Source organism: Tiliqua scincoides, chromosome 3, assembly GCF_035046505.1.
Source record: "Tiliqua scincoides isolate rTilSci1 chromosome 3, rTilSci1.hap2, whole genome shotgun sequence".
Lineage (NCBI taxonomy): Eukaryota > Metazoa > Chordata > Lepidosauria > Squamata > Scincidae > Tiliqua > Tiliqua scincoides.
In genome coordinates this window covers 71,620,458-71,633,371 of record NC_089823.1, presented here as the reverse complement: position 1 = coordinate 71,633,371, position 12,914 = coordinate 71,620,458, and the positions used below count along the sequence as shown (strand labels likewise).

Below are 12,914 nucleotides of genomic sequence, written 5' to 3'. Positions count from 1 at the left end.
CAGCATTGGCTGAGTTTATTTTTCCCCCCTAAATTATTTATATGAAAGCAAAAAATCAATTGCTTTATTATACTATATTGGATGATTGCTGCTAGCTTTTCCCGAATGGTAGTTTGCATATGTTAGTTGGAAAAAATATAGAGCAAGTACACAGAAGAAATTATCTAATAAATTTCACAATTGGTTTATCCTTTCAAAAAGAGAAAATAATTAATCGAGAAAAATGAAATCGCACTTGCATTGTCTAATATAAACCATTTTAATCTGTACCTGACAATGCAGTCTAGGATATATTATTTTTTTAAAAATGATAAATTCAGCAAAAAAAATTCCACTGCAATGGAATAATTCAGAATTGCATTCTGTATTTATTACAGAAAACTCTTGTTTAAAAACATAATACTTGAAGCTGCTTGAGGCATCAAGTATAAATTGCATTGTTAGAAAAAACATGGTACAAGATTTTAAATTTTCCTACACAATGTTTAGCTTGTACAAAATATCCCTACTTCAGCATTCTACATGTCACACTGAATAAAAGCTATGACATATAAAATATGATTATAATTTATACAAAATGATCAAGATTTATGTGTTTTCTAAACTTCTGAAAAACCACAAAGACACAAAATTAAAACAGATGCCCTCCCTTATTGTTCTAGTTACCACGCTTTAAAAGTTTTCTGTTCTGGTTTACAATGTGTACGCACTAGGACATCAATCTGTGTTTATGCTGCCATAACACCAGACATACAGAAGTAATGGTTTCTCAGTAAACAAGTTCCCAGTATTTGCTTTGATTTCTCTGTATATATTGTACTGAGTTCTATTACAGTGCAATCCTATCTTGCGCTGGAACTGTATCCAGCGCAAGATAGGGCTGCAAAGTGGCTCAGTCAAAGGTAAGGCAAAACTCTTCCCCTGGGTAAGCCACTGCAGCCCTATGGGTCTCCTCAGACTTGCGCCACCTCTTGAGCCGACTTAACTGCCAGCTCCCAGTCCCACCTCCCACTCCCCATCCACTCGCCCCTGGGACCACCCTCAGCCTCCCTCCCGCCTCCTCCCTGCTCACCTCAGTCCCTCCTTCAGCACGGAGGTTGAAGTCAGTCTCCACGCAATGGCCTAGCCAACTCTCAAAGAGGTGCAAACGTGCCTTATGGCATGTTTGCAACCCTCCTGGGCCGATGCAAGGGACTTGTGCCAGCCCAAGGGCAACGTAGAATTCTGCCCTTAATAGTACAATAATTAGCATGGAAACAAAAGAGTTCAGACAAAATGAACTAGATACTTTTGTGACACCTATAGGCAGCATTGAGACATTTTCATTTTCAAAATTTCAAATTTTCAGTTAAATAAATAACACTCAAAGAATATTAAGAAACTCAAGGCACAATCCTAACCTTGTCTTTGGCAGCACAGTGGCCCTGTGCCAGCCAAGGATGTAGCAAATGTGCCATGAAGCATATATGGGGCACCTAGAGAGCAAGCAATGCTGGAAGGGAGGCTTGCGCCATCCTGCAGGGGCCACATCCTACCTGACCAGTGCTGGGACAGGAAGGTTTTGCTATGGGCGGTGGAGGGAGCAGGGCAGGATGGAAGGAGGTGGGAGGTGTTCCTTGGTGGGGTAGGGTGGAACGGGGGCAAATCAGGCTCGGGGGGAAGATTAGCGAAGCAGGCCTCTGCCATATCCTATGCTCCTGAGCCTGAATGCCCAACACAGGGCTGCTCAGACTTGCACAAGCGAATTAACTGGCACAGATCCAAGTAGCCCCATTGGGCAGGCTGGAGCATTACTTGGAAAATATCCTCTTACCCTGAGGAGACCTCCAGCTTGCTCCCAATGAGCACTGGATATAGCAGAAGTCATGCGGCCCCGCTGCACTAGCACTAGTTAGGATTGGACTGCCCACTTCAGGACAACTTTGTCAAATATGGCAACATGTTTCCAATTAAGAATGCTAACCTGATGCAAAAATCCCTGCTAAGCTACACAGCCATGTGGCTGTGTAGCTCTAAACTGAGTTCTGTGAAGCTCAGAGCTTGGCTTCCCAGATGTTAGCAATGATGGCGACCTCACTTTCAGCGTACCAGGGGCACTGTTGCACAGTCATGGAAGAAGTTCAGATGTGGTGCAAAGAATTAGAGGGCAGACTGGCCCAAGGACGAAGTGTCAGTGACCCTGTCATCAATACATATGCCACAGGTTTGCTAGTGGAGTTATCTGAGTACTGAGAACTCGCCACAGCATACACTAGACAAAGCCTATACTGGAATTTCTGAATTGTGAAACTCTCTATTATTAAACCTATGGAGTTTCCTACAGCTTTAGAACAATGAAAAAAATCTTTATTTTCCCTTTAAAAATCACAGCAGTTTGCTTTTCTGATTTTACTCCCTAAGCACCATTGTCCATAGCAGGGGTCGGCAACCTTAAACACTCAATGAGCCATTTGGACCCATTTTCCGGAGGAAAAAAAACCTCAGGAGCCACAAAACCCCTTTGACATCTAAAATGAAGATAATACTGCCTATATAGTTTTTTTTCACCTTTATGCTCATTTTTATAATGTAGCCCCCTCTTGTAGCTTTTAGTTAATTTTGTCATACATTCTTGTCCTGCGTTTTCAGATGCCTGGTCCTCTATGGTGTTTTGCCTGATTCCAAGGCCATTCTCTGCCAGGAGAATTAGGCCCACTTTAAGCAAATTAGCTCCCCTTCTTTCCCCCAACAAATGACCCTGGTTTTGCCCTGCAGTCCTGCTGGACCCCACCTCCAGGGTAGCTTGCCTGTTCAACCTGCAGAGGTCCTTTCTCCTGCCAGCAGCCTCCCACCACTACAGCAGCCCCTTGGTCCTCAGCAGGTCTTGGGCACAGCAGCCACACACTAAACTCCAGTGTCTCCAGCAGTCCATTAGTCACAAAGTCAGTCAGAGCATCCAGGGCAGAGTCCAAAGTCAATAAGCCAAGTCACAGTCCAAGATCAGAATCCAAAGTAAGTCAGTCAAATCAGTCAGAGTATCCAAGTCAAAGTCAATAAGCCAAGCCAGTCAGTCTCCTACCTCCAACCTGCACTCCTTCTACAACCCACACCCCCTTCCTCAGGTGCTCCTTATATCCCTGAGGGTCTATTGCCTTCAAGTGGCTGCAGCTGTGCAGCACACTCTGCTGGATGCCCAGGCCTTACCCTTAAAGGGGCCACTGCTGACACCACATCTACCTCCTCACCAGATCTTCCAGGATTCCAATACATATGTCGGTTATGACATCTGCTTATCTTACATGGATACTAAAGAACTCCCCCCACCTTCCAGAGGCACCCTGCTGGAAGGAAAAAAGGACACAGACTCCAGAGGTGGGGAAGAGAAGAAGCCAGAGCTGGGGGGGAAGGTGGGGGGGCAGCCACAGGCCAACTTCTGCCCTGCCTGCCTGCCTGCCCTCCCTCCGGCTGCAACCCTCTCCACACTATCCTGGGAGTAAGCCCCATTGGCTACAATGGGACTTCTGAGCAGACAAGTTGGTTGGAGCTCTCAGGCTGCAGTCCTCTCCACACTTTCCTGGGAGGAAGCCTCACTGACTACTTGTGAGTAGACCTGCATAGGAGGGGGCTGAGGCTGCAGCCCTCCACACCTTCCTGGGTGGAAGCCCCACTGACTACAGTGGGGCTTACTTGTGAGTAGACCTGCACAGGAGGAGGCTGAGGATACAGCCCTCCACACCTTCCTGGGAGTAGCCTAGGGACTACATTGGGGCTTACTCTGAAACAGACCTGTGTGGGCTCCCACTCACCCGTCCTTGCGCTTGGCCTTGAGCAGGCTTCAAGGCTGCCATCCCAGGCACCCTTTCCTGGGAGTAAGCTTCATCCTCTGTAATGGGGCTTACAACTGAGTAGACACGCATAGGAGCAAGTGCCAAGGCTGCCATCCCAGGCACCCTTTCCTGGGAGCAAGCTTCATCCACTGTAATGGGGTTTACTACTGAGTAGACACACAGGATTTCTCCTCTGCTGTGGAGGAAAAGCCTCTCCTTGCACTGAGTGGGGACCTGCTCAGGGAAAGGCGGCTCGCAATGGCTGAGGAGGAAGGCGGCTCAGGATTGGCTGGTGGTCAGCTAGTGAAGGGCCCTGAGCCATTCCAACAGAAAAAGCCAGGAGCCTGCTGGATGCTGATTGGCTGAGCCTGCTGGAGAGTTGGAGAAGGGAAAAACAGGGACCTTAAGCCTGCAGAGCGGGCAAAATTGAAAAGGGAAACCAATGCGGGGCAGGTGGGGGTGAAGGGAGAGGAGGGAAGCAGCCTGCACTCCCAACACAGGTGCCTCCTGTCACACTCTTTGCCACTTTCACCTGGAGGAGCCGCAGCAGACAGCTGAAAGAGCCACATGCGGCTCTAGAGCCACAGGTTGCCAACCCCTGGTCTATAGTAAGAAAAGTTTATTGAGTGAAACAAGTGATTCCTATCCTCTGAATTTCATCAGGTATAGTCAGTACCTTTGCAACAACCACTAGAAGGAGCTAGTATTATGCAAAACTTTAGAAGTATGATTATTCTTTCACAGGAAAGAGAGAACACAGGAAACATTTCATAGCACACAGAAAATGCAGGTCTTGGATCCCCCCCCCCACTTAAAAAAATATAGTAAAAGACATCCTTAATTTAGCATTCAAATGGCCTTGTATATTTCTCTTCACTGTTGACAAGAAGGATTTTAAAAGAATTTGCATTTAATGAAACTATACGGATAAGGCTATTCAAGGCAATGATAACCTGCAAATATCAGAACAATGCAAGAGAGTCAATTTTGCAGCTGATGTGTCCTGGCTTATCTTAACACCTGCAAGTTCTCTTCTGTCTCCTCTCTTACTTTCCTCTCTCCTTATAACACAGAAATTGTTGCTATGTGTCTTACATACGCACACACCTGCAATAAAACTCAATTGCATAGTAGAGAGAACATTCTTTGTATCTAAATCAGGCAATCTTCTGGCAATCAAACCACACGACTATTCTAAGCATGAGGCGTTTCTCAACATTCTTTGTATTAACAAAGAGCAGTTTGCTTCACTCAGTGAAAGCTTAAAGCAATGGACTCTTGTTTATGAAGAAAGTGAGTTGATACTGATTTCTAATAACACATGACAAGCAAAAACTTACATGTGAAAAACTAAGTTTTCATTGACACTCATGTTATTAAAGAAAACATACATTCTCAACAGCATACAAATGCATGCGCTGTACAATAAAAATCTAATTCCTGACTTCAAAGTATTATTTTCTAGTACAAACAAGAATTACAGAGTCATATTGCTGTTTCAAGGGGGGGGGAGAACCACAGTTCTCAAAAAGAGAGATACATACATAAAATACGTATATGGATCAATAAGAAAGATAACAAAAAACATAAATGCTCTGCTTACCCTGCAAAATAGTAAATAAATACCAATCTCAGAAGTGAAAACTTACTTACAATTAGCACACAATGATCTTGTTGGTCAGAAGGCAATAAGACTCTTTTAACTTGATCAATGTGATTTAAAATTCTAATACTTTTGTAGAAAATACTTCAAAAATGAAAATGCATTTTGCCAAAAATGGTGCCTGATTAATGCAAAAATGGTTGACTTTTTATTACAGATTCAAAGCCTAACCTCCAGCTAAGCTCTTAGGGCTGCTTCATACATCTCAAATAGTATGAGATGGATATATATCAGGCTGCATTAAGAGAAGTTTTAGCAGAATTCCTGTCATGCAACAGGGTTCCCTTGTCCCTTCATCCTCACTGAATTCTCCCTATAACCCCTGCAAATCTGCTCTTGAGGGACCCCCAAAACAATGTAGAATGGGGCATTGGGGGCTGAAGCAAACAAAGCGTATCAGTAAAATTAGGGAAGCTATCTTGCACAAGCAGAACTGCCTTTTTGTTAATACGTGATAACTTTGAAGAGAGCCCATCATTTCCTATCCTATCCTATAGCCAAATCCTATCCTGTGCTGGAACAGGTAGGCCAACTGGCCTGTGCTACACCCAGTGTAGGGTTGGAGGTGGACATGGTGCAACTTGGAGTAAAGGAACTTATGTCCCCTTACCCCAAGTTATGCCCCAGCCACCTCAACGGGACTACTTGGATCTGTGCCAGCTAAATCGCTGGCATAAATCCAAGCAGCCCGGTGTAAGGCCAGGCTGCTTGAAAAGACAGTTAGGATCCGGCATAAATGCTTGAGGTCAGTCCAACCCCCCTTCCAGGCCTGGCTTGTCCACATGTCCACTCACCACCCACCCTCTCCCTATCCTGGAATGACCCCAAAACAGCCTCTTCCTGCTCTCCGCAAACCTCCACACTGGCGGCTCACTGGTGGCGCAAACTTACCTCTGCTGGGGCTGGATTTGGCACAGGCTGGTACGCATCCTTGTGCCAGCCTCCCTGACTTCCACAGTGGTGCAAATGTGCTTTATGGCACATTTGCAACACCCAGAAGCCTGCACAAGGGATTTGCACCAGTTAAACACAACTTAGGATTCCGTGCTAAGAATACATGCATTGAAAACACTCGGCCTCTAATGTTTGACTGCTTGGAAACTTCTCATTACAACAGAAACTTCTCATTATTCTGCTGGACTGACATCATAGACAAGGAAAATAGAAATGGAATCAAATTCCTTTTTCAGATATGTACCACCTACAGATTATGAGTAAACAAGACTTTTTAATAAGTTATTAGTGATCTGAAACCACAGCTGAATGGTGAAGGGAGACGAGGCAGGTCTAGTCTCAATCAGGAATCCTTCTTATCTTGCCAATCTCCTTCAATAGTGGTGGTGCCTCTCCTTTCAGAGTGACCAAACTCTAGTCTTGTCCTTTATCTCTCCAGAGTAGATGAGATTGGTTAGTTTGCAAAATTTCAATTTCAAAAGCATCTTCAATGTCATTCTAATCTGTAATAAGCGGGAACACTTACTTGTTTGTAGCTGTTTTTCTCTAGCTTTCACATCATCATAAACTTGTTTGAAGTGGTTGGTAAAAGCCACAAGATCTGCCTCCAGGAACATTGGACCCTGCTGTTTTTCTTTCAGTGCTTTGCTCTGAGACTTCAGCTTTTCAATCTGGGGCTGAAGGGTTGACAAGCGGATGACTTCATCCTACATAATAATAAATATTTTTTTTTAAGTAATAATGTAATGATGATTTAAGACAGATAGGCAAACATAATGTTGTTTCTAATGATGGCATTTATGATGGCAATTCCCTAATCCACTGTTTCTCAACAATTGCCACATCACGTTGCTCATCTCGCTGCCAGGCAGCAAATGTCCAGGAGTCCCACAAGTATCACTAGACACCATCTTAAGTACCATTATGGTACCTTTACCACTGGTTGAGAAACACTGCCCTCGTCTTAACCTTGCCATGACATTCTCATCCCTCCTTTCAGTTATAGCACTATAACATCAAATCCAGAAACGGAAAATCATGCTGTTGCTTAGTTTTTCTTTACCAAGTTGGTTACAACCTTGTGCATGTGTTCACTTTCTCTCTAGTTCTGCATTTATCAACAGAATTTGGAAAGAAAATGGGGCCAAAACATAATTCTTACTGTGTTTGACAATTCCATTCCCACACCTTAAGGAAATGCATGAAACACCTTGCTTTCCCCTTGAATTCAAATTTGAATTCATCCACATCACTGAAGTATTTCTTCAGCATCCACTGCCAGATGCTAAAGCCCTCTTAATCTGTTTCCTCTTGCCCTCAGTGAAAATAAATAAATAAATAAATGTGCATTAGTACATGTGGACATCTGGTTGCTATGGTTTTTCACAATGGGGTGGGACCATACTTCAGGGGCAGAATGCTTGCTTTTCAAGAAAGGGGTTCCAGTTCAATCTCTGTCATCCCCAGGTAGGTCTGGAAAAAGTCTCCTGTTGGAAACCCTGGATAGTCACTGTCAGCAATGTAGACAATATTGAGCTCAGCCTATTTTCAACACTTGTAAAAGGTCTACCCCCACCTCGCTTCCCTTCCTTTGCACATAACTGAAAATTACACTAGGAGGAAAGATAAAAAGTACTAAAGAAAGTAAAGATTTTATTTATTTATTTATTTATTAGCAGTACTTGACTGTCTATGGGCCCAATGCTATCCAATTTGAGACATACAAAATTATGCATGGGATGGACAGAGTGGATAGAGAGATGCTCTTTACACTCTCACATAACACCAGAACCAGGGGACATCCACTAAAATTGAGCGTTGGGAGAGTTAGAACAGAAAAAAGAAAATATTTCTCTACTCAGCGTGTGGTCGGACGGTGGAACTCCTTGCCACAGGATGTGGTGATGGCATCTGGCCTGGACACCTTTAAAAGGGGATTGGACCCTTTAAAAGGGTTTCTGGAGGAAAAATTCATTATGGGTTACACGCCATGATGTGTATGTGCAACCTCCTGATTTTAGAAATGGGCTATGTCAGAATGCCAGATGCAAGGGAAGGCACCAGGATGAGGTCTCTTGTTATCAGGTGTGCTTCCTGGGCCATTTGGTGGGCCGCTGTGAGATACAGGAAGCTGGACTAGATGGGCCTGTGGCCTGATCCAGTGGGGCTGTTCTTATGTTCTTAATTTTCCAGTGCCCGAGCAGCTGTGCTAATGGGGCATGCACTGCATCCTTTGGTGTGGAGGCAATCAGAGATGCTTCCTTGAGGTAAGGAAACATTAGTTCCCTTACCTCAAGGCTGCTTTGTGGCTGCACCAGTGCTGGAAAGTCGGACAGGATTAGATCCTATGTTTCCTTATCTGCATGACCTTCCACTTCTGAGTAGGCAGTACTAATAGGACAGTCCAGAAATATGGGCTACTGTAGTTTACAGTTTGCAGTTTTCATGCAAACACGCTACAGATATGGCCACTGTAAAGCTTGCTGGAGTGCTGTGCTCAAGTGATGGTGCTACTTTGGTACACTTGGCTGCCTTCATGTCCCTGATGGTGGCAATTTCCATCATGGAAAACTCGGCAGCTACATCTGGGGCACAATTTATAGAAACAGCACCATCATGTGATTCTGCCCCAACCATGGGGTAAGAACATCCCACACATTCCTGAAGTAATTGTCTTCATATGCGTACAGGTCCAAAGTTATGTTTCTTTATCCTCCTATAAGATTGTTAAGCAAAGCCAAACACTAAACTATAATTCTTGTTTCTATGCTTCACAAAAAAAAACATATTGCTAAGCCTGTCAGAGATGCAGCCACACATATGCTGCACAACACTACAAAGACTGGGGCAGAATTCCAAACCTTGCACTTATCTAGCTGTGTTCTCACTGCAGCAGGATCTGCTGCTGGTGTGGGTTGTGCTTTCAGCCAGTTTTCAGCAGTAATTACTGTCTGCTCCAATTGCTGCAGCTGGGAGTAGAAGGCAATGATGTTATTTTGGTACTCCAGCCATGCCAGTCTTTCACTCAGCAACTGACAGAACTCAATCCAGCGATTGTTCAACTGCTCTGAGGCTTGTTTGATGTTGTCAGCATTAAGCCCCTCTAGGAAGGAAGGAAGGAAAGAGGGAAAAAGTTTAACACATTTATTTTTAGGACACAGTGGGGGAGAGGGATATTTTACAACTTTTTTTTCTCTCAGAAATCTTATAAAACCTGCAAGTGATTTAGCATCAAATAAATGATCCTGAACATACAGATGTTGTGTGTTAGTGGGGAAAAGGATTTTAATGTCCTTTAAAAGTCTAGCAAAGCATTATCATTATGATGGACAGCCCTGAAAAAAAATGAAGCATTAAGACAGCACAATGTAGGACCAATGAAATCAACTGTGTGAAATGGAAAATTGTTCAGGAAAAGACAACAGTTATCTTTTTAGGACTGAAATTTTAAAATAATATTTCCTATTCAAGTATTGATTAGGTAAAGGGTGAGTAATGCCAATCACCTCATGGACCGTGTACAATAGCACTGCTCTGATGACTTTAAAGTTCGAGACACCAAAATAACTGCCCCAGATAACTGAGATGCTATTTACTCATTTACATACCCACAGACCAAAAAGCAAAAGGGTCAGAGAAAGGACAGAGAGCAGGAAGCACACTGAACAAAGAGCCCACACAGCTCAAGCCAGGCCAGCCTAGATCAGAGGATGCCAACAAGGAAGAGGATTATGAACAGCCTTTGCCAGAGCAAGTGCTGATACAGCAGAAGTTCTCTATAGGCATTCATAGAATTAAGCTGTCAAAGCCTTGATGACTTTTGGGGTGGGAAGGATCCCATTTATAAAACTATTTTTATTTATCCTATTTTTATAAATGATAAGAAAATTCCAAAGTTACTGATCACTACATTTATTTATTTGGAAAAAAAATATATATATAACCCTTTTCTCATGCTCAAAGCAGTAGATCCTGCTCAGGATTTCATGGCCACCATGACAACCATGGTTCTGTCCTAGCAGATCATGGACCTGATGCACATGCTGGGCACACGCTGGACCTGATTTTCACTGCTGGGGAGAAGGAGGGTGACCTAGTGGTGGAGGAGATAACAGTGTCTCTGTTGTCATGGCCAGATAACTACCTGTTGAAGTGTAAAGAGAAGGCAGCGCCAATTTCTGCAAAGTTGGGGGAACTTAGTGGTATGGTCCACCTTCAGAGATTGATGGATCTGGATGGTTTCCTAAGAGCTTTGGAGGATTTCCCTGTTACTAGGGCTGGTGACTCACCCACTGCTCTGGTTGACCTCTGGAATAGAGAAATAGCCAGAGCAGTGGATGAAATTGCTCCTATGTGGCCTTGGCCAGATCTTAGAATTTGAGCAGCTCCTTGGTGAAAAATAAGGTCCAGCACTGGAGCCATGACATGCTGGGACACGCCAATGGTTGTCACGGTGGCCATGAAATCCTGAGTAGGATCTACACTGGTAGCCTGGGCATGGATGCTGAAATCAGTGGTGGAACACCCATGATGTTTGATGGGGCAAATGCCCCAGGTGCAAGCCTTTAGGACCTTTTGGAAGCCTCTCTGAGGCTCCCGACAGGGTCAGAAACTCTGCTTCATGTTTTCTGGAAGCACAGTTTATAGCATTGGGGAAACCCCCGGAAGTTTCCCTGACGCAGGCTGGGGTCACACAAGATTCCGTGAGCCTCAGGTGAGTGGGAGGGTGGAGTTGTGCGCAGGGGGGCGGCGACAGCCTGTGGGGGGTGCCATCGCAGACCTTTGCCCTAGTGAGCAGGGCTGGAGAGGTCCATCACTGGCTGAAAACCCCCACCATGATAAGCTGGAGGTACTCCAACGCTATAGTTAAGACGATCCTGGCCAGCTCAGGCAGGGAGTCTGCTGTGCAAAAAGATGATCAATGCAGCAGCAGAATCCCTGTCCTGTCCATTCATTACTATACTCAGGCACTCAACACCTGCATACTGCTGGGCAGGGAACCCAGTAAGGGAGATGGACTCCCAAGCAGACTAATGCGACGACACCACCACCGCCGCAGCTGGGGCTGCTGCAACACACATAAATCTGGGGAACACCACTGGGTGATGCTGCCCCCTCCAGCCTCACCCAAACAGGTCTCTGTGATACAAACCAGGTCAGTGCCCTCCTCCAGGATTAAATCATGGACCAGGTTGATCTAATTAGGCGTTGGAACAGCTGAATCAGCAATGGACAGTTGGTTAGGATTGGGCTTTTTCAAAATAGGTAGCATGGAAAAACGCACATTTACTTTCAGTTATTTTGCTTAGGAGGTCAGTTACAGAGCTTTAAATGGTTGCAATTAAGAAAAAAACTTCTAAATAGCTACATTTGGAAAAGCAAGAGTTAATCGGCATTCAGCAACAGTAGCAGGCAGCTTTAAGCCAAGATTTAAATAGCTTAAGTCACATGTAACATGTTCTGAAAAACTGAAATCAACTGATGTTTGACACACCTTTAATTGAATTGAATCCACAGATACACTGGCAGAGCTAAGACTCTGGGAACACATTCTCAAGAAGTGAAAGTTTCAGATCTTCCTTCCAATCCATTTATCAACCACAGTTCTCAACCATTTATCTCTTTTCCTCTGTTCTACTTCAGCCCTCTGTGTCTAAAACCATTTGGCACTTTGAAACAATGTACTCTCCATTGCCATTCATATATGGGGTGTGTGTGTGTATGCCACGTATGTAATGGAGTTGCTCCTTGCTTTGTAGAGGCCACTAGTCATTCCTGACAAGTTTGGGAAGGTGCTGCCACCAGTGTTAAGCAAGTGGATAACTCCTGCTGTCAACATCAGGCATGATGAATAATACAGTACCTATTCTGTGGTAATATATTATAATTTCAAGGTTAATGGCTCATAAATCGTTTCACATTTTATATTCAGAACCACCCCTGAGATCCGCAGTGAATAAATACATTGTCCCCAAAGGACATAAAGATCAGTACCTGAAATGCCTTCATTAATTTTATTACCTTGTGTACTATGCATAATGAATTGTATTAAAATAGTTGTAATTGTTCAGCACTGTTGCTAACACTGAACTCATATACACACAGACATGTTTACCACTACACATGTACATATACATAGTCTCAGGCTCAGCTTTGGCAGAATTAAAACAAACTGGAGGGATGTATAACAGGAGAGGCCAAAATGCAGTGAATGGCAATTTGGGGTGCTGCTGACTGGATAACTGAGTTACAGTGCTGCTAATTAGGTGTTACCAACACTGTTTTCTCTCTCTCTCTCTGTCTATCTATCTATCTTCCCTCCCCCCACACACACACGTTTATTCCTACATGTCATGTACACACACACACTCAATAACTCAGATGTACACAAATTGGGGGAACTAGAGCAAGGTATCAAATTCAGCAGTGTCTGACAGTTTAGAGATAATTGACATGAGTGAGCAGTGCAAATAACCTCAACGGGCCTCTAA

At 44.1% G+C, this 12,914-nt stretch overlaps 1 protein-coding gene across 4 annotated transcripts in view; it reads right to left on the bottom strand.

Annotated features, from left to right (window-relative positions):
• The window catches only part of DMD (dystrophin), a 1,248,719-nt gene that overhangs the window by 848,167 nt on the left and 387,638 nt on the right, over positions 1–12,914 (bottom strand). For all 4 annotated transcript variants that reach the window (XM_066619666.1, XM_066619670.1, XM_066619667.1 and 1 more), the window contains 2 exons: positions 9,285–9,526; positions 6,950–7,130 (listed from right to left, as the gene is read on the bottom strand). In XM_066619666.1, coding sequence (XP_066475763.1) covers positions 6,950–7,130; positions 9,285–9,526 — 423 coding nt within the window. The remainder of the gene's footprint in view (positions 1–6,949; positions 7,131–9,284; positions 9,527–12,914) is intronic.